Here is a 26758-nt window from a genome sequence, read left to right as displayed (position 1 = left end):
ATCAGATTATTCGTTCTCAAATGGCCTTCAAAATCGTTTAATGGAAGCCAACCTCTTAGAGATGAAGAAGTGACTGGGGAAGCCTCCCGAGTGAAGCCAGAAGACCAGAGATCTCAGGAGGCTTGCACCCTGTTCACATCCCCAACTGCTTTGCAGAAACAGCACACGTGCTGTTTGTCTCTGAAAGAAGTGCCTCACCTCGGCCTGGAAGCAGGGAGGGAAACAGCATTCAGAGTCCCCATCCAGGCTTAATGGCAATGCATTTAACATTGTTTTGATGATGTGTAACACTGTTAATTGCAGATCTATTGTAACTGCTTTCTCTTCTCTACCTCCTCTATGCTACAGGCAACAAACAGTAACACATTGTCTAAACAATTAAACTGTGCCACAGAAAGGATGCAGACTGGTAACAGGGAAACTTGAGTTCAGATAACTAAACTGTTAATGGAACAGCTAAGATCTTTCTCTTTAAAAAAAAAAATTTTTTTAATTTTCTGACTTGACTTTTCTAGCTCAGGTAACAATAAAGCAATGCTGGTCTGCGCCCCCAGGATAGTTTTGTAAACAGATGCTAAGGGCGTATGTGGGAGTTACAGGCACTGTTCTAGGAATTATGGAAGATCAAATGAATAAAACTCTGTTCCTGTCCTCAAGAATCTGAGGAGATAATTAAAAATGAACATAAAAAGTCTAATAAAGGGAGAACATAAAAAGCTAATAGGAAGCTGTGGAATGTGGGGGCAGGAATCAATTCCCTGATTTTTCTTAACTGGGGAAATCATGCTAATAAAACCACGTGTGTTTACAAAACAACATACACAGAAATTAGAAAGTTCTTAACTTCAGAAGATGGATGTCTTCCATTGGAGATCATTCTTTTGAGTTCTCATTTACTTCTAACACTTGATTGCCTACTGACAAAAGAATACGCTAACATTTTTCACAGGTTATGATCTTTAAAAGTTTTCTCAGGAGAGCAACTTTTATTTGTCCTTATCAGAATATTGCTGCACTGGAGTTAATAATGAAAAGCAACATAATTGTGTGTGTTACAGCACACCTTGTAACTTCTAAAGCATCTTCACAAATGGTATTTCAATGGGTCTTGTCTGGTCCCCATGAAATCCTGAGAAATACACAGGGTCTGTTTATTGTGCGTCTGGGTGTGTACGTGCACATGTTAATATTGTTTTCTTCATTGTGCACAGAAGAAACTGGAGGCTCAGAGGAGTATGAGTGACAGTGACAACTGGTATTTGTCATACTTGTCAGACAAAAAGAAAATTGCTGGCTAAGCCCTCCAATCTAAAATTACTCACAAGTTATTACACTTGAAAACTCATGTTCCCACTGGTGTATGTTCTCTTGAAAAGCAAATATGCCCTGGGCAGCACTCAGTATCTAGGGGGCCCCCCCAGCTTCCCACTGTCTCCAGGGGCAGCACCTTGTTCCCTCCCCAGACATTAGCCAACCTCTCTTCTCTTATTCTCTGTTCTCAACAGAAGACTGAAAGGCAGCCATTTATTTGTTCATCCATCCTAAAGAGCCAGAGCCACTGAATTAGGTCCTTTAAGAGCATTTGGATTTTAAAACTTTGTTATAGCTTTACAGGGGAAGTCTTTAGGCTGATAAACACATTTAGGGAAGTAGCCATCGTGTGTCAGGAATTTGGTGCTGATTCACGAATGCTGTCATCTCTCCGGACGATGATTAACAAAAAGCCTCTGAGCTTATCTTCAGGGTCAAAGAAGGAAAGGGAAGCTGGCACTAATGTGTCCTGCCCCATGTCCCCAAAAGGAACATCAGGGATGTACAATGACAGATTTAATGAGAAGAGAAAGCCCACTGAGTCTTCAGGGGCTAACGTACAAAAAAAAAAAAAAAAAGAATCTGGGAAGCAGCCAGAGCTGGGACTGATGTACCTAAGCCTCAATCCCAACCCTACTCATGCACGTTTGCCCCAGCCTGATCTCAGACTGTAAAGGCCCAAGCCCTGTGACTCTTAAAACCTGCCTCGAGACCCAGAGGAGCTGTCCTCCAGTCCCATGACCACAGGCCGCATTCCTCTTTCTTCCACTGAAAACACCGAGTGGGAAAAGTCATCCTTACCTCGTAATGAGCCACGCGCTGGGATTCAGATATCAGCTGTGCACTGCACACCTTGCAGTAACTGTCTGTAAATAAATCCTGATCGATATCGGAGGACTTCATCAGGCTAAAGGAGAATCAACAGAAAAGAAAAATGAGTCCACTGCTTTGATGTTTATGCAGGACATTAACTGTGTGAAAAAGCCTACAGCACAACAACAGACCCCAGGATGGTGGCAGAGGCGGAGACCTCCCTACTCCTTAGGTGATACCATGTCAGTTAACCACAGTGAAGTGTAGGGTTTATAATTTTCTCATAAGCGCCCAATAGAATTGCTGGTACGTACAAAACAGAAACACACCTTTAGTTTTCTCTTTCTGACAAATCAGACGCATTTTAAAATATATATAGGTGCACAGAAAAGCATCCCAGGAAGTTTTTAAGATTTTATTTATTTATTTGACACAGAGAGAGAGCACAAGCAGGGGAAGTGGCAGGGAGAGGGAGAAGGAGAAGCAGGCCTCCTGCTGAGCAGAGCGCCTGACATGGGGCTCAATCCCAGAGCCTGGGATCATGACCCAGGCAGAAGGCAGCCACCCAACCAACTGAGCCACCCAAATGCCCCAGTCCCAGGAAGTTTTAACAAAGGGTTAATAGCAGTTATATTTCAGAAATTATAGGTAATTGCTTATGTAATTTTATTTATTTTTTTAAATTTTCTACAATGGACATACATTACTTTTATAATACATGGAAATAAGTTAGCTTTGTCAAGAACCTTATAAGCAATAAAAATACTAGTTTTGAGTTCAGTAGTTATACTTACAGAATTAAAAAATAAAATCAGGCTCAACAATAACTTTTCTTGCAAGCTTATACATTTTAAAGTGAGAAGCCCTCACTGTTCATGCTCACTCTTCCACGTTTAGGGTTACTGATATGCATAAAAGCCACCTCCATCATTCTGCACCACAGTTGAGCCCACAAAAGTAAATAAACATATCATCAAATTCCAAACCCTGAATTGAAATGCAGCCAGGAGTCTCCAGCTTGTGAAAGTGATCTGTCACAAAGTTATCTCATAGCATCTGAAGCATAATGTTACCACCATAGAAATGCACAGCAGCACATCCAAATGCTTTCCTCCAACCCACAAACTCCACTCCATTTTACCTCCTACCAGCCAAGTAAAAAGTAAGGGCTATGCCTGATAGCATGCATACAGAAAGGCAAAAGAATTTCAAACAGGGATGTGGTAGGAACCATCCTGCTCCCATGCCCTCATTTTATCTGTGACACTACTTAAAGTCACATCGCTGATTATTGGCATGGCCATATACGCCACCTGGTTTGCATGATTTCACTTTACACACTCCAAATCTGTCTCAGGTCTCATACTCCTTGCCAGTCATGTGATATTGAAGTGAGCCATTAAATCTTCTAGGTCTTAGTTTCCTCCTACACAAATTGAGATAAAATATTAGCCATGCCTTTTTAGAGAACTGTGATGAAAATCAAAAGGAGAAATATAGGAGAAGATACTACATAAACTCTAAACCTCTCTTCATTTGAAAGGGCTCATCGTTACATTCTTAATAATATCCTGACATTGGCCAAATCTTAACCAATACAACAAAATAAAGGACAGTGGTGCATTTTAAATAATTTTTTTAAACCACTTAAATAGCAGAGTTATAAAATAAAGCACCTACCTGAAATAAAAGGCCTACTGCCTCAACAACTACAAACTCACTTTTTATCTTTGTCCTTGGTTGTAATGGTCCATTCAGAGCTTTGGATGCTCTACTCTGAATTTCACAATTCAAAAGGATTCACAATTTTGGCTCCTAAGAGACAATGGTAGCTCTGGTTTTTCAATGCCCTGAGTACCAACAGTAATGCCAGATAGTAAGGACTACTGACTCTCATAGCTGAAGTGGATCTGTTATTTCTGGAAGGCTCATTCCTGGCAGAAAGCTCAGCCAGCCTGGAGTCTAACACCTGCAGTGCCTGGAGACTTACTACCTAACATGGCAACCTGTTCCAAAGAGTCTGGCAACTCTCACGGTTAGGTACTTTTCAGGTTGAATCAAAATCTGTCCCACTGTAGCTTCACTCATTCATTCTGTCTTCAGGTGCAACACAGAAAAATTCTACTCTCCTTTTTCATGAGATATCCACTCTCAAGTGCTTGACGATAGCTCTCTTTTATCTACTCTCAACCCTTGTCCTGACTTATCATCTTGGTTCGTGTCTATTTCTTTATGGCCCATCTTCAAAGGCAGTGCCAAGAACAGAATAAACATTTCAGGTATGGTCTATTCAGGCGGAGGATCACAAATCCAAATGACCGTCCAAAATATCTACTGTCATGTATAATGGTCTCTAGTCACATCCCAGAATGCAAATGGAGAAAAGGTGTTTTGATGATGGGAAAATGTAGTACAACATTTTGAAATGCCAAATGGGAAAAGAAAACTTACTAAGGTGTATTTTTTAAGCCAAGCTTCTATAAGTAGTTGTGTTTAAATATCACATCATGTTCCCTGCTATTTCTAATAAAGAAGTGCACAAAAATAGATTCATGGGTGACCTGGTTAATAGGAATCTCCAAACTCACTGCACACTCCTTCCTCATTATACAACCGACTGCAGAAATCAAACACTGTGAAAGGATATTCAAGGTACGTGTCGGACCAAGTGGGGCCCGTAGGAGTCTGAGTCTCGGTAAAACAGCTGTGCAGCAGAAATAGCTTTAAAGGCAGAATATAAAAATGTGTATACTAAAAAAAAATTCAAAGGAAGAAGAGAATATCATGGCTTTTTCCACTGTTTTATATAAGAATATCGATTGGAAAGGGCCCATATGCAGTAAAGTGGCAATAAAGACCCCTCTGAAATCTACAAGGCCCAAATGGAAAACCTGAATGAGTTAAGTTACAGTGGGAAGCAATTAGAAGGCAAGTGTCAGCCTGGTTTGTGCATAAGGCCTTTTCCCCAAAAGAGAACTCTCTGTGTAGGTCACTTTAGACAAATAGAGAGCCTGATTTATGATTCAAAGAGTGGAATTCCGCAAGAAAAGGACTGTTCTCTTCTCCCACTTGCTTGGGATAGAATTCTCAGATCCTCTTGTCTTCAAAAGTACAGGTGATTAAAAATAGAGCTTCCCTACGACCCTGCAATTGCACTCCTGGGTATTTACCCCAAAGATACAGATGTCGTGAAAAGAAGGGCCATCTGTACCCCAATGTTTATAGCAGCAATGGCCACAGTCGCCAAACTATGGAAAGAACCAAGATGCCCTTCAACGGATGAATGGATAAGGAAGATGTGGTCCATATACACTATGGAGTATTATGCCTCCATCAGAAAGGACGAATATCCAACTTTTGTAGCAACATGGACGGGACTGGAAGAGATTATGCTGAGTGAAATCAGTCAAGCAGAGAGAGTCAATTATCATATGGTTTCACTCATTTGTGGAGCATAACCAATAGCATGGAGGACAAGGGGCGTTAGAGAGGAGTAGGGAATTTGGGTAAATTGGAAGGGGAGGTGAACCATGAGAGACTATGGACTCTGAAAAACAGTCTGAGGGGTTTGAAGTGGCGGGGGGTGGGAGGTTGGGGTACCAGGTGGTGGGTATTATAGAGGGCACAGCTTGCATGGAGCACTGGGTGTGGTGTAAAAATAATGAATACTGTTTTTCTGAAAATAAATAAATTGGGGAGAAAAAAAAAAGTACAGGTGAGGTGGTAAGATCAAGGAAAACCAGACTACCTTTCTTTAGCCTTGTCCATGGTCCTGAATCAGCAGCTAGAGCAGAGACAGAGCAGGGCCCTTAATTGGTTAGTAACTGGTCAGTCCCACTGTCTCATGGAAGCCAATATGTGGAGAACCCCAAACCTGGGGCATGTTGTCTGTACTACATTCTGAGGTCCTGGGGCATTCCGAGCAGGGAGAGAGAGCATGGGAAGTAAGGAGTTTGATTTCCTGAAGTTGAAACTGATCTGAATGAAAACTTCCTCAGTGTCCCCCACAACGGCACATTCCAAAGCAAACACCCAAGATGTGAATAACCTATCACTCTTCAGTATTCACAGAGGACAGTGCTACCTGTATTTTACCAAAGAATCCCAGAGAGAAGCTGGAGGCAGTATTTCAACAGGAGACTGATCAGATTCTCATGTGCTGTCCCAAGTCTATATAGCAATAAATCTATTTACATCTGGTAGAAGTTGACAGTGTAAGACTCAGAGGTGTAGCCAGGTCTAACAAGTAAGAGGAACATGGAGGGGAAGAGCTTTTGTTTATTCAATAGTGATTACTGAGCATCTACTATGTGTGAGGCATACGGATGGCAGAGGGCACAACTCCTGTCTTCCAAATCATTATGAGCTACTGAGTGAGAAGAGAAACATGCACACAAATACCTAAGGCACCGGAAGTGTAGAAAGCAATATAGGAGCTGAGAAGACAAGGGGGATTGTAAGGAATTCTTCAGGGAGGTTCTACAATAGTTAAAAATCTAAGAACAAACAGGATTAGAGTGGAGGGAAATGGGTTCAAACTCAATAGGTTCTGATTCTTTTTGCTGGCATGGAGACAAATATTACTACCAGTAGGCATGAGAAGATATATGCAAGGGGCTTCAGTGAAGCTTGTGGGGGAACATGCAACATAAGGGAAGGAGGCAGCGAAATGCAGGGAGAGAAAGGTACACAAAGCTCAGTCCCCAGATGGAAGAAGGGGAGACTGAGGGAAAACAGCAGGTCTCAAAATGTTTCTCAAGGTGCAAGGAATGGCCTTTTTTAGGATCTTTAGAAGCAGACGGGAAGCCTTCCCCTCTGTGCTTTCTGCTTCTCAAGAACAGATTTTAGGAACATACCCTAAAGAGCCAGAGAAACCTGAGGCTTCATGGCCAACAGTAACATTCTTCATACCATTCCATTTCTGATAATGTCAGGATAGCTTCTGACTCAAAGATCCCAAAACCCAGGCAGGGCTCTTCAGAGGAAAAAGGCATTAGTTCAAATGCACGTTTGGTTGCTTGCCGGCAAGATTTTTGAGTGTAAAGGTACATATCCTCCCTGAACCACAATTTCCTCATTTGTGAAATGGGAAATGTTCTCACAGGCTCATTGTGAGGATTAGAGATGATGTTGATATAAAGTATCTAACAAAGACTGTGGCATATGGTAGACACTTAAAAATGGATATTGCCACCATTATGATGAATATTATTAATTTCGTATTATCATTATTCTTATTTTCAAGAGGGAAGCTGTAAATATTTAAGTACAGAAATACACGGAACCACATTAAAGACTAAGGGGGAAGATTACAGAGTTGATGTGTTGAAGTTATGACTTTGATTGTCATCATAGGGTTTCTCTTTTGTATTAATCATACCACCCACAAAAATGGCTCACTGAGTTCTACAGCCAGCCGACACTCAGGCCTTATGCCCACGAGGATCCCACAATTCATAAACATCTAAGCCTATTCTTGCTGCCAGTAGGTGCCAATACTGGCAGATGGAAGAGTTTGATGAATACTCTCCCACCTTCTCTCTTGCCCACCAGAGCTCATCTCACTGGGTCCTGTCTCCTGGGGGACACAAAGGACAGCACACGCCATCCAAAGTCAAGTTTAGACCACTCTCTGGACCTGCAGCCACTCACTGAAGTAGCCCTGAGGGAGACACAGCAGTCCTGCTCCCTAGGGAGGCATCCCCCTCACCCTAGTCCCATGGAGGGAGAAGCCCCAGGCTTGGTGATCCCCACCAGTGGGTGTCGTATCACAGGTTTGGGCGTTTCCAATAAAAAACCCATTCCCTCACCTCACTAGCCCTTTTAAAAATACCATTTCAGGGTTGGTGGCTCAGTTGGCTAAGCATTTGCCTTCAGCTCCGGTCATGATCTCAGGAGCCTGGGATCCAGCCCCGTATCAGGATCCCTGCTCAGTGGGGAGTCTACTTCTCCCGCTCCCTCTGCCTCAGCCTGCTGCGACCCCTGTTCATGTTCTCTCTCTCTCTCCCTCTCTCTCTCTCCCTCTGACTAACAAATAAAGGAATTTTTTTAAAAAATAGTATTTCAGACCCATGGCAATTTCAACTAAAGAACTACTCTTGCCTTAAGGGGTAGAGTTCTGAATTTCCAAACTACTGCTCCATAGGACTTGGTGAAATCTTCAATACTAGGAACTGTGGGTCGTCTACTGATGCTCCCCTCCCAACAGCACTTGACCCTCATGAAAGCTCTGGGCCCAGAAAGAACAGACATTGTATTTTACTCCTATAAACATAGTAAGAGCTGTTCCTGAGCCAGGCTTAGTGCTAATAGACTTACCCCCTGATTTAATTCCCTCAAAAAAGCAGATAGAGTCATCAGCCTCATGTATGACGTGAGGAAACTGAGACTTAAGAGTTGAGTAACTAGGGGCGCCTGGGTGGCTCAGTGGGTTAAGCCTCTGCCTTCGGAAGCTCAGGTCATGGTCTCAGGGTCCTGGGATTGAGCCTCGCCTCAGGCTCTCTGCTCAGTGGGGAGCCTGCTTCCCCCTCTCTCTCTGCCTGCCTCTCTGCCTACTTGTGATCGCTCTCTCTCTCTGTCAAATGGGTAAATAAAATCTTTAAAAAAAAAAAAAAAGAGTAACTGCTCAAAGGTCACCCAGCTCCTAAGTGGCCTTCAGGGTGCCGAGCAAGTGTTGACTATGCCTACTGGCTTACCCTCACCCTGGGCTGCTTCTTTGTGGCAGAACTCAGCACCAGGAGCCCTTCAGTTGGTTCTCCTACTGCCAGGCTCCGGAGCAGCATTACAAATACTTAACATGAAAGTAGAGGACAGACATCCTCTCCAGAATTCACTTGTTGTAGCCTGGAGTGCGCCGACTGTCTACATGAAGCCATGCAAACTCTAACTGCTTACAGTCCAGACTCTCTTGCCTGTGTTGACTTGAACAAGGGGGGAATGTGTTATCATCTGCCCAGACACCCTAGTCTGCTTCTGCCTCCATAACCTGACCAACTGACCCTCAGAGCCACTATCGGCCTCCGCCCTCCCCCTTGACCTGACACCCTGAAAAACCACTGCTGCCTTCTGCACCGTCTGGCTGGCATCTCTTCGTCCAGTCTAAGACCTTCTAAGCCACGTCCCACTCCCTCCAAAGGGCCCAGCTCTGAAGGCTGCTGCTCTCTACAGCTCTGTACCAGAGATGGAACTTCTGTCTCTTTCAAATTTGACAAGCAGATGAGTAGATGAAAATGCCACCAATTAAAATGAACTGTCCTCTGGTTAGGAACATGAAACAGACATGAGCCAAGCCGCTGCTGTCTAAATTCAGCCACATTTTAAAATTACTAGTATCCAAAGGCTATCGAAACTGTCCCTGGTTTGTTTTATCAGTACTGAAGGGGATATGCCACTCTGCTCAGAAAGGGAAAAGATGTGACACCTGGCCCACCTTCAGCACAAAACAATTCAGGCTTTGTGATCTTTGAGTTTTCATTCCACCTGCAAAAGGGCCCCTGAGCCCGAATCCACCTTTGGTATTCTTGCAGTCATGGCCTGATCTCTGCTCCCTTTCCATTTCAGACCCCGCCACTGTCCTTTCACTCTAGCCTTCCTAGCAACAAAAGGAGGAAGATCTGGGGGACGAGCTTGTGGCTTCAGCAGGCATCTCCACCATGACCACCCACCCCCACTCAGGTCCTGGAGCCCAGAGGATGAGCTGGAAGCAGGGTCTGTCCTGTCTCCTTCACACCTCCCTCCATGTGAAGTGGGCAGCCCAGGGCTGGCTGCTGTGGCAGCAGACCAAGCAGCCTTAGAAGGAAAACAGCCATGAACAGCACTCCAGAAATGAAAGCGTTTTGGTCTTCAATGAAAGTCTGCAAGAGGAAGGGGGCAGGGAGCAGCGTAGGACGGCACAGATGAAGCTCAGATGCCCCAGCCCAGCTCAGGGAGCCTCCAGCCTCCAGCACATACTTGCCTTTAATGCATCACACACCCCATAGGTGGCCAGACAGGGGAACCTGGAACCTCCCCGAGAAGCAGCTGAGATCCGGCGAAGGTCAAATACAGGACCAGCTTAAAGAATCTTTGGATTCCCCCTCTCCGGTCTGATGCTGCCACCCCCATTCCTGATGTTGTTCAGACAAAGGAATTTGGCAGTCCCGACCCTTCCCGGAACATCATCCACACGCAGGTGCAGGATCTGCTAGCCAGCCTGAGCTTTGTTTAAGAGACAGAGAGAGAGAGGGAGAGAGAGAGAGAAAACTCCCCACACCACTCCTTCTCCTGCTTGGCACTGCCAAAAGCTGCATGGCTGACTCACACCACTTGAATAATTGCCTTTTAATGGTACCATTCCCTTTCCGTGTAAAACCGGGCTCTGTGATTCCTGACTACAAGGCCTCCGCCACTGCTGGGCACATGTGCCTCACCCTTGTCCCCGGGGCGTGGAACCAAATCTGCCACTCTTCCTCACAGATGGCACAGGCCAGCCTGGTGACATCTGGGAAGGAAATCAGCAAGTGTGCCCCCAGCCAGGGCCAATCGTGTGGGCACATGCACGTGCCTCTGCCACATTGGGGGGTTGGGGGGGGTGCCTGGCTCCTTGCCACTTGTCCCCTCCCCCACCCTTTGTCCTTTGCCTGAATGTGCAAGTCCAAACAGCAGGTTCCAGGGGCCATGGAGAGTCTGAGGCTTCAGACAACTCTAGCCCCTCCTAGATTTTGTGAGACAGTTCACCAAATGGCCTTGGCCCAAGTCCAGCACATTTGAAAGCCTCCCTAAGATTCCTCCTTTATTCATTAAACAGATTTTTATAGAGCATTTACTATGTGCATAGTCCTGTCTAGCCACTAGGTTTACAGCAATGAACAACACCTACAAGGATTGATCTTGTGGAAAATGTTCACATCCTGGGATCTGGCAGACACCATTCAACATAAACACAAACAGGATTCCTGTCCCCATCTACACATCAATAAAATATTCCCACCCACTGGTAGACAATGGCTCTTGCTCTCCTGTGTGTCATTCTAGAATCTCCACTTGCCTCACCACCCAAGATCCTTCACTAAGTGTGAGACCTTTGCCTCTACCTAACTGTAGAGACAGAGGCTATGCACGGAGGCAGAAAGGACAAGCAGATACTCCCAAGGATGAAAGCCATTCTGTCTGCATTTCCGAAAGGCCCTTTCAAAGGCCACTTTGGGGAAGCACCCAAGGCCTCCAGCAAGAACGGCACCCGGCTGACAGGTCTGGGCGGCGTGACACAGTGTTCTCATCAGGGAAGACATCACTGGCTTTGGTGAGATATTAATGGGTAAACTTCAGCCCTTCTGCCCATCAGCGAGTCAGAAGTATTTTCTTTTTCTTCACTTTCAGAGGGGACACATCAGTGGTGGATGGAGAGCTCGGATTTTTCCATAGGCTTAACGCTTTAAGCCAGAGCAAAAGCAGAGCCCCCACCAGAGGAGGAAAGCCAGAGTCAAAGAGAAACAAAAAGATCGCTAGCCCAAAAAGAATAGGAGGAGAGATGGAGGAAACAGGAGAGAGTGGAACAGGGGTCCTACGTTTTCTCTTGCTCGTTCTGTCAAGTAAAGGGCTGTGCACTCAGCTGGAAAAGCCACTCAGATTTTAAAGCACAGGCTCCCCCCTCCTCCACCACTCAAAGGAGGAAAGCTAACATGGACGGCTCACTTTCCAGCTTGTCAGCTACCTGTGAGAGGGAAGTGCCTACTCAAAACCGGTGGCTTTCTTAACAAGCTGAAAGCCAACAAGACCTTTCTTTCTAACAGCAGTTACAAGGCTTCGAAAATACCGTTCATAAATAAGTATTCCATTACTGTAACTTGTTTACATGATTTATCTTCACAAGACTGCCCCTACTGAACCAGACAGATTGAGGGCAGATTTAAATGCAGCTATCACATCCGGGGCTCGGAGGCACAGTTCTGCACCTGTATCCAACTTCAGAGGAGGGCACAGACAAGCTGGACCAAGCCGCTGCAGGGAAAACTATTACTTTCATTTGAATCCGTTCTCTGAGGCTGCTGCATTGGCTGTCAGTCAGCCAGCAGATATTCTCAGCTCCATGCTCCAATACAGCATACAAACTTGACTTCTCTGAGGAATCCGGTTGGGTCTCCATTTTTCTTCTGCCGCTTTTCCTACGATCAGCAAAATCGTGGCATCCACATATAAGCATCTGGAGCAGCCAAGATGGGAAGACACAGGAATTAGTATGTTGCCAGGTTAGGGACCACCCGTCTAGAAACTGACGAAAAGCTGTGTGTAGTTCTGCTCGTTCCATGAAATCTTTGGGTCAGAATTATTTTCCGATCTGAGAGATGGTTTCAGATCTTCTGTCACCTCTTGCTTTGGGAGACAGCAAGCAGTAGTGAAAGTGATGACAGCTTAGGGAATTCAACAGCAAGGAGAAAGCCAAGCACATAGGAGTATGCCTATTGTGCCCAATAATAAATAATAAAGGGATCAGTAACAATTAAAATATCTGACAATCTCAAGTGTTAGGAAAGGTGTGGACACACAGGATTTTTGCATACATCTATTGACAGGAGGGTCAGCTGAAAGTTGAGCATCATTTCATCAAGTTCAACAACCTGCCAACTGCATTCCTAGTTGACAGGCAGGAAAAGCTTTTGCTCATATACAACACAAGGCAGGTAAGGGACGATGATAGTAGCATTGTTCAAAGAGCAAAACCTGCAATCCATCCAAATGTGCATCTCCAGGAGCATGGAAAAATGAGCTGAGGTATAGTCGGGTACAAATGAAACTCCATAGCACATCAGAATACAGATGGATCCTAGCCATCTAATATGTATATGAGAAAAGTCAAAGAGCACATACACCAAGATCCTTTTCTTAAAATCAAAGCAACTAAAAAATACATACATCCTGAGGATACATGTAGATCAGATACAATTCTAAAAATGTTTGGCCAAGAAAAAAAAAAATGAGGACAGGATTCAGAATGAGAATTATTTCAGAAGGGCAGGATGAAAGAAAGTCATACTACAAAATACACATTGTTGCCAGATCTTTGCTTCGGAAAGTGTTGTGGCGGTGATCTTTCTGTTATTAAAGCTGGGAACTGATAAACAGATAGGTGATGACGGGTAGATAGGTAGACAGATGTCATGTACACACCAATGAGGAGACACGATTTTCTGGAAATGAATCCTCCACTCAGAGACATAGACAGAGAGACAGAGACATAGTTATTCATTTTTCTGTCCCTTTTCCCCAGCCACAAAAGATGAGGCTGAATTTCCCATCCTTTCCCAAAGTTACTGTGCCATGTCACTGAGTTCTAGTCAATGGAATATGGGCAAAAGGGACGTGAACATGTCTAGGAAGAGCCATTAAGAGCCTGCTGCATGGCCTTCTATCTGCTCTCTCTTCTGCGGGTTCAATACTGGTGCCCTGGTCAATCCGGGAAGCCACATGTAAACAAGGCAGGGTTTTTGAAAGCCAGAATTCCTGAAAGACTAAGAGGAGCAGAGCCCCATATACCCCAGCCATGAAACCCATGTGGGACTTCATGTGACTGGGAAGTCAACCTCTACAGCACTAAGACACTGTGACTCCACAGTATCAAGCTTTACCTTCACTCACTCAACTCAAACATTGGTAGCTTGACTATCTGGAAAACAATTACACAGAAGTGTACTTTTTACCTAATCACACCCTTAACATGCTTTATTGCATGTTGGAAAAAGCCAGAGACATTCAAAGGTCTGCACTTGGAGAGATTGGATTTTAACACTGCTTCTTTTGCTCAGTGCTCTAGGTCATGGCATTAAGACAGCCCAGAGCTCACAGATGATGCTCATTCAGGACAGTCCCAACCTATTCCTCATTTGAAGGGAATGCGATGTAAAAAAACAGGGGCTCTAAGATCAAACAATTTATGGGAAAGCATGCACCATTTTAGGACACGGCCTGTGTATTAGGCATTGACCAGGAGCCCAACTTTTTTATGTATTTTTAACTAGGAGCCCCTCCCCAGACAGCAGTGGCCCCTTCTAGAAAGGCCACTCCATTTCTCTTCTGTTCTGAACATATTTAGTGTACCTATCCCCTGACATGTTGGTGCTGGTGTCTTGCAAGTTCTGCTTTGCCATCTTGTGAGGGGGCAAAATGAGCAGATGGTCATGACCACTGGGACGCCAGGTAATGAGCAAGGGCCTCACGTCGGAGTACTGGGGTCTTGTCACCTAGCCAAAAATGACAGCTTGGCTGTCTGGCAACAGCCCTGATGTTGGGAGGAAGCATGCCTCTCACCACTTCAGTTCCTAATGTGGTTATACTTTCAAATTCTTGCCCCGAATTGATTCTTCTCATCTTTTCAGTTGAGGTGAGCACAGATTGGGCAGTTTCCAGGTAATGAAAGAAACCATATTGCTATAGATTTATCACCTGGCTGAGTAGTTTCTGGCTTCGGGGGAAAAAAAGCAAGTCTGTCAAGTAGAGGCTGGGTGATGCTCTTTGAAAGCCACTCCTTTCTCCTCTACTACCAGCCTGACCCTAGGTCAATGCCACCACCCCTGCTCCCTCCTACCTACCTTCCCTATTTTCTGGGAGGGAGGAGGGGCTGCTCAGCAGAACTGTAGATCAGTGTCATGGAATATGGACACTAGCTGGAGGCAGAAGTTGAGACAGGGGGAAAGTAAAGGGGCATGGGACTCAGGCAACCCAGAACTGAGGGGATAACAGAGGAAGGAGTCTATCTCACAACGGAGATCCATATAAAGAAATCAGAACACTAGAAAGGACCTCAGGCATCACCTAGCCTCATCCTTCACAGGCACAGAGACTCAGAAAAAGACACCCATGAAGATTATGGGGCTTAATCATATTTGCCCTGTAAGTCAAAGTCAAAATGGGGGCACCTAACTCCTAAAATACCATTCTTTCCTCACACCTTACTGCCAGTCCAGAACATTTACTATCTTCCTTTTAGGAATCATTTTGAGCAAGGAGGAAATCAAAGCTCCCCTCTGAAACCCGGGGAGATCCACAGGCTTCTGACTGACTGGATGTGAGCCAGTGATGTAGAGATGCTCAAGAAAAACCATCTTCCCAGGTCAAAGCCAGGAGGGTTGGGGAGAGGGGCCCAGAGAAGGAGCATCTGGGTAAGAGCAGGCTCAACTCTCCTGCCACATTCTCAGATTTTATAGGCAAGCATTTTGTCAAGAATGATAAAACCCAGGGGCACCTGGCTGGCTCAGTGGGTTAAAGCCTCTGCCTTCAGCTCAGGTCATGATCCCAGGGTCTTGGGATTGAGCCCCGCATCAGGTTCTCTGTGCAGCAGGGAGCCCGCTTCCCCTTTCTCTCTCTCTGTCTGCCTCTCTGCCTACTTGTGATCTCTGTCTGTCAAATAAATAAATAAAATCTTTAAAAGAAAAAAGAATGATAAAACCCAGAGACCTGTGACATGGGTACATGGTAGGGTCAGAGTGGGAAGTAAATTTAAGTACTGATTCCATGCAAAACTGAACCCCAGCAATGCAATTTTATCACAAGCAATGATTCCTATTTCTCACCAAGCAAAAATAATAGGCCATCTTCTCAAGCCAATGGGCTGAGACTTGCATACTGACTGAGTGGCTTACGCCCACATCAAGGTAAGTCCTTGGAACTTCCTGGTGGTGGACAAGGAGATGTGTGGCCCGGCTGCCCTTCTGAGGAAGAACCTGCCCCAATGGCTGGCAGTGGAGTTGGCATTCAGGCTTCAAGCGTCCTCCACTTCAGGAATGGTCTCTGCTGTGGAGAGCTGTCTCACCCAAGGTCGCACCTCTACCCAGAGGGCCCAAACCCAGTGACTGATGAATGCAAGGATGAAAAAGCCTGGCCACTGCCATCCAACATGGGACTACTACAGCCCCCAGAACTCTTCAGGAGCCCACTGAAACTACTGTGCCTGCACCAAAGCCCTACTTCTGCTCCTCACATCCCTGGGTATCCATCCCAGGAGTCATTCCCAGCAAACATTCTGGACAGTAAACTCTGTAGGTCTGTCTCCTGGCAAAATCTCACCAGGACACTTCTCACTTGCCTCTTCATAAAGCATACCTCACACAGTAGCTCCACTACGACCCTCAGCTTGTCAGAAATTCAGAGACCTCATCAATTCCCAAAGTTCCAGAATTCCTCCAAGAGGCCATAAATGTAATTGCAGAGTATCATTTGTGCAGTAATAGGCAAAGAATTGTTTCCGGATAATGCTGTATCTTGAGACAGGTTCCACACTATTTCTTAATGTGCAAAAAAGAGAAATAGATGCATGCTGAATCCCATCTCCCCATTCTTTTGATCTGAGGTCCCCAGTGCGGTTACAGTTACCATCATGCCATCTGACTTGAACTGATAATGATTCTAAGTTCCATAATGTCAAATAAGTCATATTTCAGCAACACTTCCTACCCATTGCTAAAAATATAGTTTCCTCCCACACAGTTATTCCTAATGAGATATTTCAAGCCACCTGGCACCCGGGGGAGTTCCTTGCTAATCTTCTGTGGAGTCCCACAAGACGGAAGCTGTACACAATAGAATCCCACTGGATATTCCAGTGTCAGAGGGTGAGGAGAGCAGTGACAACACAGGTTGTTTTGTCTTACAGTAAGAGGTGTTCTTTGGAGATGTCATTAGAGCGACAGTCACTGTGACCCTAGGGGAAAGATAGTACATTACTATGTGCTTCTGTCGTGAACACAAGAGGAGCTGGCCTCAGTTACTGGCTGGCTCTCTTCCAGGACCTTAACTGCTCCTACCGTTTCTGATGAGAACCGCTTTGAAACCTGAACAACTCTTAACTCCCACTGAAATGGAAATGCATCTGGGGACCAGGAAAGCCTCCTTTCCGGCTCCATTGTCAACAGATTCTAGCTATTCCCAAGGCTTGCCATGCCTTGCTGATAACGTGCCCTGCTTGCTCTCCCCTCCCTACCTTGTGAAATGTTATACTGAGTTCCCACCTCTTCAACAGCCCGTGAGGCCATGTGTTGGCTGTTCCTTCTGTGTGATACCCTCCTCCTCCTCTTGTCCTGCATCAAGGCCTTGGTAGGTTCTCCTAGCTCTCTGTGCAGACCCACAGATGACAGACAGGTCCTATGACTTGTGTGCACCCTCACTCCCTTGGAAGCCTCTAGAAGGAGAACCCTCTCTTCGCTGTACTCAGTGCCCAGTACCACTGTAGACACTTCAGCTAATGTTGTAGTAGCAAAACCAAAATGGTGGCCAACCATGTCTAAATAGCACTTTCTGGGGATGCCTGGGTGGCTTAGTGGGTTGAGCCGCTGCCTTTGGCTCAGGTCATGATCCCGGAGTCCTGGGATGGAGTCCCACATTGGGCTCCTTGCTCTGCAGGGAGCCTGCTTCTCTCTCTGCCTCTGCCTGCCTCTCTGTCTGCTTGTGCTCTCTCTCTCTCTCTCTCTCTCTCTCTCTCTCTTCCTCTCTGACAAATAAATAAATAAATAAAATCTTTAAAAAAACATTTTAAATAGCACTTTCTGGTTTTAGTCTCTGAGCCTTACCCTTAAAATTATTAGAAGAGCCCAGAGGGTGTTCCCAAAGGAAACAACTCCAAAAACACCTCCAGGACATCTCTGAGCTGCCCTGGGCAGGGCCTTCTCCAAGGAGAGCCAGGCAGCACACACCAACTTGTCCAGACATTCCAGTGTCTTAGAAGCCATGGAGGGGCTCTACTCTCTAATTATAAACTGGGGCTCTATGGTTAGGAGTAGGTCTGGAAGGGGAAGTCAGTATACTGTCTTCCCCTTCCCCATCACTAGTCCCTCCTTTACACTGGGTCTTAACTGAAACAGGAGGCAACACTTAGAGAAATAAATGTGCCTTTGGATGGCAGTAGCATCCCAGGAGTACCAAGTGAGTTCACCAACTCTTCCTCTTCCTGCCAAATACGCCACACCACCCCATGGCCTTAACCAAGCCTCATCCACTATTCAGACCACATCTGTGGAACATCTGGGAAAATGCTCCTAGATACCCATCTTCATAGCCAACATTTACTGACTTATGGGTTGACTTGTGTCTCTTAAAAAAGTTATGTTGAAATACAAACTCCCAGAACTTGTGAATGTGACCTTATTTGGAAATAGGGTCTTTGCCCAGGTGCTGAAGCTAAGATGAGGTCATACTGAATTAAAGCTGGTCCTGATTAGAGTCTTTATAATAAGAGGGGGATTTGGACAGACAAATGGGGTAAAAACACCATATGAGAACAAAAAGCAGAGACTGGAGAGTTACGTCAACCAGCCAAGGACTGTCAAGGATCATCCAAGAGCTTGAAGAAATAAGGAAGAGTTCTCCCCAAGAGCCATCAGAGAGAGCGTGGTCCTGCCCACACCTGGATGTCTTGGAAACTAACACACCGACCAGGCATTTTATGCCATATTCAGTAGTCCCACTTGGTGACTTTACACAAACCTCACAGTTGTGCTGGAAGGTGGCTATTGGGGCCCAGGAAGCCTTTGTGGTGTGCCCAAGGAAAGGTCAGGAGGAGGTCCACGTAACTAACATAAACAGAGCAGGGACTCCAGCCTTGTCTCCTGACTCTAAATCCAGCCATCCTTCCGAAGCTTTTAAATCAAATTGGTATTTCAGCATTTGCTTTAGGGGTCTTGAATCTTTATTTAAACATTCCAGGGATCTTCCCTCCTTCCCACGTGCGAAAAGGAGAAATAATCTGAGGCTCTGGTAGAATTCCAGATCTCCTGGTCAGGAGAGGCAAAGCCAGTTGCAGCTGCTTCCAGCCCAGTTTTGTCAAGAGATCCTGCCTGGGCTGCCCCACTTGATCCGGGGTCAGGAGAAAGCAGTAATTTACAAGCTGTCTTCACCTGCCAGTGTCGTAAAGGGAGCCCGTAGCAATTAGGCACTTCTAATCACTTAATCCACTTCAAATCTCTGCAAGGGGAAGGTAATAATTATAGAGCTCCTATCTGGCTGGTCCTTGCCTGGTCTTCAGTCAACTAGAGTTGTTACCACAGAATATTAGAAAATACATTTCCTAAATATTTCTCCAAAGCATCTGTAACCCTGAAATGGAGCCCTATGAAGGCTGGGAAGGCCAGCGGACAATCTGGGGTTTCCTTCTACCCTCTCCCTCCGCATGAAGCCTCACCATCTCAAAGTCCCTCACTGCCGGGATCTTGACTATAAATTGGAACCAGATCCTTCATCCCATCCCATCACGTGGATGACCTCCTTTGTTACCACTCAGCTCCCCAGCTCTGGAGAAAGGCCCCACGTGTATAATTTACCAGGTTCCGCTGGATCAGAGATCCAGTGCAGTCTCAGGACCCCACGTCCAGCTGACTGCAAGGTGGTGTCTGTGTACTGGAAAAGAGCACAGACTAGGAGGAGGCTGCGGAGGAGATGAATGCAACCCATTCCTCCAGGGAGCAGAAGGCTTTCCAAAGGCATGGACACTCCCTCGACCTGCTGGACTAAAAACTCTCCTCTGACCTTCCCAAAGAGGCAGGAATAGCAATTCTAGGTATTTCAGGGGTTTATCTCCAGGTCCTTAGCACTTCTCCAGCCTTCAACAACCACAGTGGTTATTCCCCAGAAGCACATTCTTTATTCAACATCTGCCAGGTCTGTACACTCAACTGTCACACCTGAGACTGTTCCTTGTCTTCTTTCTGGGGAAGGTGTGCCTGCAAGTCACCAATGCATCCCAGTGATAGGAGAGGCTCAGATGGAGAACCCCTCAAGGGTTATCAGTGAAACAAAAACTGGTTGAATGGATTTGCTGCCCCATGTGATTCGGGGGTAGGTAGGCAATTTGGAATGTAACAGAGAAACAATCCCAGTTACAATCCCAGTTAAATCCAGCAGGGCCATGCACTCATTCTCAGGATTGATCTATCCCTGCCTTCCTCTCAGGTATACAGGCTGTGTTATACACTACCTCCAAAAACCCAAAACTCATACCACCAAAATTGGAACGATTCAGCCATTGCCCAACCAATGGACACTGACCACCTTCTACAGGCCAGCCTGGACCTCTGAAAAATGCCCAAGGGTATATAACCCACAGGCCTGACAACTGAAAAATGAAGAAGAAGGGACACAGGCATATGGCAAAGAAACAAAAAACACATATGCACACAGGAGTTACACGAAATAATAGTTTGCCTTGGATTACCAACAAATCAAACTTTCTAAAGGGATTCCACATACCATCATAGCATTTTAAACCCACTCGGGGTAGTAAAAGTATTTTTAGCTCCCCTCTGACAGAACAGAAACTGAAGACTGATGACATTAAGTGACTCACCTCATGTCATGTGGACTGCGGCAAGGTCAACTACAAACGCAGGCATTTGTGGCCCTGGTGTGTGCAGAAACAACAGGTTCTTTTTTTTTTTTTTAAGATTTTATTATTTATTTATTTGACAGACAGAGATCACAAGTAGGCAGAGAGGCAGGCAGAGAGAGAGGAAGGGAAGCAGGCTCCCCACTGAGCAGAGAGCCCGATGTGGGGCTTGATCCCAGGACCCTGAGATCATGACCCGAGCCGAAGGCAGAGGCTTACCCCACTGAGTCACCCAGGTGCCCCAGAAACAATAGGTTCTTGCAGGAGGAGGCCTACAGTGTGATCTCACTACTACAGACTATGTGTCAATGGAACAAAAGCAATGATACGTAATACCCTGTGCACCAGGAAAGGGGCTATTTCAGATGAAGCCCCAATTATCCCGATTGTCAGGGGCTGAGCAAGGCTCAGAACTGCGGATCAACCACCAAAAAAACAAAACAAAAAAAAAAACAAAACCCACATCTCCAGTGCTCAGAGCCCTCCCTTCCAATGAGTTCAACTCTTCCCTTTCCTTGTGACTTAGGTCTTCTGAAAGAGGTACGTACATACCGTGGACCCGTTCCCAGATCAACATGGCTAAAGAGCATCAAACAGAACCCTTTATACATCTTCATTATTATGTTCAAAAGCTTCGCTTCTCCAGGGAAAATACTCTTGTTTCAAGAGTCAACGCTCTGCTGATTGCCCACGGTAGAGGACAACAAGTCTAAAGTTATTAGTGGCTATCGCCAGGCAATTACAAACCCAGCGCCCTCGCGCAGGCTCCTGGTCCTCCCGGACGCTGCATGCCAGTAAGTGCCGTGCTGCTTCTGAGAGATAAAGCAGTCCCCGCTGCAGCGGCTGAGATGCTCCAACCGACCTCCTGGCTGTGGCCACTTTGGAGAAAATAGCGGCATCCTGTAATTTGACTGCAGGCAAGACAGTTGCTTGTGTTCAGGCAAGATAGTCCTGACACGGTGAGCACCCCAAGAGACCACTGTGAGAACACGGTGAAAACCTGCGTTCACGGTGCCAAGGAATCGCAAAAAGCCTGTTATGAAATGTTTTGGCCTCCCAGGCTAAAGGCGCTTGCTAGTTGAAAACAAAAGCAAAAACTAAGACTGGAGGGGGTGGCAAGGGTGAAAATGCATTTAACAAAGACAGAACTGGGCGCCCATTAGGAGCAGCCCGGAAAGGAGGCAAGACGTCCAAAGAAGGCAGCAGCCAGCTGACACACAGGCTCCATGCAGAGAGGAGGCAGGACCACTCCTCGCCTGCGAATCCCGAATTCCCAGGTTTGGACCCCCACCCGGTTCAAACCCCAGAGACAGCGGCTTCACAATAGCCTTCCAGAAGCATCCAAGAGCAGACCTGCCAACGTTGCACTAAGTAGTCTGCAGACCGGTTGGCTCTGGCTGAGACCCGGGACCTAGCAAACTCTTCACGGGCTCCCTTCCCAAGTGTCCCCCAAATAACCCTCTGTTTTTTTCTACAACCTGAAGGTCACGCGTTTCTCTCTTCTCCATCCATTCTGCTGCTGCCCTGACCTTCACACCCAACAGTCTCGAGCCCCTCAGGGAGAGAGATTCCCTCAGTTTTCTCGTGTTTTTGTCCGACATGAAAGGAGCACAGAGGTCCTGGGGCTGGGGGCTGGGGACCCCGGAGGTCTGTTTTGCAGAGGGAGAGTGTTCCCCAGACCAGGCTGCAGCAGCCGTGTAGCTCAATGAGGCCGCCTCAGAGCTGCCTGCCTCTGGATTCCGTAATTAAAGTCACTGCATGTTTGATCACCTCCTTGATGCAGAGTAATTAAAACTGCTGCACTGTTTGTTTTTCATTTCCTTTGATAAATGGTGAAAGTGTTGATGAGCAAAAGGCCCAACGTTCCCTATGTTCCGCCCCACCCTGGCTTCCTCCTTTGCAGGAGTGCCCGCTTCCCTCCCGGTGGGGACACAGGTGGGAAGCAAGAGGGGAAACTCTGTGGGATGCATCTGACCCCAGCAGCCAGGGAAAAGGTTTCAGGATGACCTCTCAGGGAGAGCTGGCACTGTCCCTTTGACCTTTTAAGGGCAGAAAGCCTCCAAGTAGGTCTCTGTTCCGGAAGGAAAACGAAAAGTACAAGTTCAGGCTACTGTTGGGATTTTAAATGCCTCCCCCTTCCTCAAGCCCTCTTAAAAGAGAAATGGGGCCATGCAGGCACCCTGGAGAAACCAGCCTCTGTGTTGTATGTAGCCTCTCCATCGAGAGAACAGGGGTCGTCCTATTCATGCTGCTGACCACACTCGGGCGTCATGAGAACTAAGTGACACGTGGCACATGAAAATGCCACACAAGGGGCGCCTGGGTGGCTCACTGGGCTGCCTTCGGCTCAGGTCATGATCTCAGGGTCCTGGGATCGAGTCCCACATCGGGCTCTCTGCTCAGCAGGGAGCCTGCTTCCCCCTCTCTCTCTCTGCCTGCCTCTCCATCTACTTGTGATCTCTCTCTTTCAAATAAATAAATAAAATCTTTTAAAAAAAAAGAAAAGAAAATGCCACACAAACCACAGGGCTCCACATGATGTCGGTGAAGTCCCTTGCATTATTCTTGCCTCCCTGCCATGCTAAGTGCACAAACAGAGAGCCTGGCCATTTCCCAAAGCGACATAGTCTCTCTAGCTAGAGCCCTGCACCGAGGCAGGACAGAGAACCAGAAGAGGCAAGAGGCCAAAGGGCATTCCAGGGAAATTTCCACACTTTCCTCTGTAACAAGAGGAGTTCGCCCATTCCTCTTGCACACTTCCAGAAGGTGCTGCTCTAGGCCCGGGGCTGTCAGCTCGTCTCATGTAGTGGCAAGCTCCTCTCCCAAGGAGCTCCACTTCATTGGCAACTGCAAGAAAAAATGCCCTAAATGAAGGTACCTACAGAAGTGACTTCTGTCCTGGGAGTGCTCCCCAGCATCACGTCTATGTGGCAGCTAAAATCCATCCACCAGGTGCCGGCTGAACCTGCTTCAATCAAGTCCGTGCCTGCAGGGCTCTGATGAGAAAACCTGAGGTCAGCCCTTCCTGGCCTCCAGAGAGCACTAACCTGCCCAAGGATTATGAGAGATCTATTTCAAAAGCACAAGGGTACGACCTCTAATTTAAGCCCCAGACTTCTCCTCAGAACCACAGGGACCAGGCAACCTTCTGGCAGCAGTAATTTTGACAGTGAGGGGAGGTTTATCTGCTGGAACCCTGGATTTAGGTGCGCCTCTGTCTACCTCTCCGTGCCGTCAGCTGTCCTGGGAAATCAGTGTTACACTGAATGGAGAGAAATGAAATCTGGTAGACCAGGGAAACAAGGGGAAAGGGCTTTGAATGGGAAAGAGTGATATTTGGAAGGAAACGATCCTGCTCCAAAGCAACATCTGCCCATGAGAAAGAAAGCCACCGAAACATCTCTATGCAAAAGTCACACTCTCCTCTCCCTGACCACAGATTCCGCATGTCTGGGGGTTCTCCCTGAGTAGCTACAATGCAATAAAGCATTTAAATAAAGACCCCCACCAACACCAGCACCCAGAAAGATAGTGATTATTTTTAGTTCTTTGGAGGAATCTAGGGCAACTTAACTTTTGGGGGGAAGAAGCAGGACTTGAGTGAGGCATGAATTAGGCAACAGAATATAATAGAGGAGGAAAAGCACAGCGACATGTACATCAAGGCGTGAGAGCTGCCTTAGCTATCTGCTACTTATACAGCCTTGGGGGAGTCATTTAATCTCTGAGCCTCAGTTTGTCCATCAACAAAGTAGGACTGAGGAGGACAAAGAAGATAAACCTAAAAGTTTTTTGTGCATAGTAGGGATTAAATAATTAACCCCTGCTCTTACTACTTTGGCAGGGGGAACTATATAATTCTTCAGCCATTCCCTTCCTCAGATCAAAACTGCCTGAAGGTTTCTGTTCTTAAAGACGAAGCTGGCACCCGCATTGCTCCAGTCACCCCCAAAGAATCTGTTTTGGAGAGGACTCCAGAGTTGGCACCAAGGAGAGCTCCGAGGTCCCCTGCAGGTCAACGCTCTCTGTTCCTGGCAGATGGTAAATCGTGCAGGGAAGACAAGCTGCCATCAGGTTGGGGGACACCACCCCATGCTGGCGTCACAGGCTGCCAGATCAGACCTGCACAGCCACCTAGAGAGAGCCAGAGAGCCCAACGTGCAAATCTAGAAATGATGGAAGGGTTGGAGGAGGCAGGTGAGAAGAAAGCCAAGCGTATCAGACTCTTCCTAATCCGCACACACCGTGGCGGACAGCAGGTCACTCTTAACACACCCCTGCCCCATTTGCATCATCTTTAAACCAAACAAACATGGCCAGACACTCCACAAGCAACAGTTTTCTCTTCTGATTTTCTGACAACTTTCATTATTTACTCGTAATATATTTATAAGTAATGACATCCTCCCACCTGCCTCTCTCCCACAGACACAGGGAGGAGGAGTAAGATGAAATGCTCTAAGATTCTAGGAAGAAAGAGATAAAAGACATTACACTGCTATCCCTTGTGCTCCAGAAAATTGCAAAATGCTTACCCAAACATGCCACCTGTCCCCTGAAGAATATACACCACTTGGATTTCTAAATGTTCATCTGTACATGTGTCTCGATCAACATAGCCCTTCTAATGAGGTGGGAAGAGAGGAGAATTCACCCAGATGGCATTACTCACTCCACTTCTCTCTGCTTCCAAAGCATTACGATGAGAGAGAGAAATAAACATGATGTGTGTGTGTGTGTGTGTGAGAGAGAGAGAGAGAGAGACAAGGCTCTCCTTCAACACCCAGATCAGTGTCTTGAGCAGAGTAGATACTGGACCAATATCTGTTCCATTAGATTGTAGTGTATATACTCAGGTACTCAACAGGGCTCAAATGCAACCTGAATCCAAAGAGAACTAAATGCCATCTGGGAATTCACCTCCCTTCAAGGTTTGCTCATCGCAGCAAATGGTACAATCATTCATCCAGCTGCTCAGGACAGAAATTTCAGATCCCCCTTTGATTTGTTCTTTCCTTCCTGCCCACATCCAATCTATTAGGAAGACACGCTGCTTCTAACTCAAAAATGGATCCTGAATCTGATGGCGTCTTAACTATCTTCAGCAGCACACCAGGAGCCTGAGCCTCCATCATCTCTCCCCGGGACTGCTGCAAGGCACCTACCTGCTCTCCCTGTCTCTATCTTGCCACCACAGAGCCCATCCTTCATAGAGCGAGGTTGAGTTCACCAGTCAGACGCTCTCACTCCCCTGCTTACAGCCCAGTCAAGTTTCCCAGGCCAGGAGAATAACATCCAAACCCCCTACCAGGTCCATGAGCCCTACTTGATTTGGATGTTCCCCTCCTGACAGTCACATCTTCCCCAAATCTTCCCCTCACTTACCACCATCCAGTCATGCTGGCCTTCCCTCCATCCACTGGAAGGTACCAAGCTCATACTTGGAATGTTCCTGCACCAGACCTTCACCTGGCTGCCTTCCTCCAAATATGACCAAACCCACCTGTTTCCTACTGCCATTGCTCTCTACCATATCACCCTATTTTCTCTGCTTTAGAGCAAATACCAATATATTAGTGATTTTTTTTTTTTATGTGTCGTCTAACTTTCCTCAAAAGAATTTAAGCTCTTTGGAGAGAGACTCCCTCTAGCTCCTGGACAGCTCTATCCCTGGGGCCTGGAATGCCAACAAGTACACAGACAGAGCCCGGTACACATTTGTGGGCTGACCCAACTACGTGGCTTGATCTTGTGCTGTCTCCAGTACCCAGGTTCTCTCTTGGTGAATTTAGTTTTGCATGCCCATGTGTATTTATAGATTACACTGAGGAATGAGAGGAGGGAATAAACTCTCCAGAGACATTATATAAACATTCAACTATAGGACTGTCCTTATAGGCTAGCTGTTTGCAAATAAGATCACTCTCCTCTTACAGTATATTCTAGGTCAGTGGTTGTCAAGCATTTTGTTCTCAGGACCCTCTTACACACTTAAAAATTGTTGAGAATCCAAAAAGGTTTTGGTGCGTTACATCTATCAGTATTTACTGTGTTAGAAATTAAAACTGAACTTTTAAAAAACATTTAACAAACCATTATATTTTTATTTAATATTTATATAAAATTAATTATATTCTAAATGCAATGTGGTATCTGAGACTGGACCCTAGAGCCTAGAAAGGACATTGATAGGAAAACTGGAGAAATAATGTCCAAATAATGTCCATAGTTAACAATGCACCAATATTAATTTCCTAGTTTGGGCAAATAAACCATGATAATATAAAATGT

General features: G+C 46.2%; 1 protein-coding gene across 2 annotated transcripts in view; it reads right to left on the bottom strand.

Moving 5' to 3' along the window:
• ZMAT4 (zinc finger matrin-type 4) overlaps positions 1-26758 on the bottom strand; it is a 362015-nt gene that overhangs the window by 291572 nt on the left and 43685 nt on the right. For both annotated transcript variants that reach the window (XM_044225331.1, XM_044225332.1), the window contains exon 2: positions 2113-2218. In XM_044225331.1, the coding sequence (XP_044081266.1) occupies positions 2113-2214 (102 nt within the window). In that variant the 5' untranslated portion in view covers positions 2215-2218. The remainder of the gene's footprint in view (positions 1-2112; positions 2219-26758) is intronic.

This window comes from Neovison vison, chromosome 11, assembly GCF_020171115.1.
Source record: "Neovison vison isolate M4711 chromosome 11, ASM_NN_V1, whole genome shotgun sequence".
In the NCBI taxonomy this organism is placed as follows: domain Eukaryota; kingdom Metazoa; phylum Chordata; class Mammalia; order Carnivora; family Mustelidae; genus Neogale; species Neogale vison.
The sequence above is the reverse complement of the archived record's forward strand: the minus strand, read 5'-3'. Positions and strand labels throughout refer to the sequence as shown.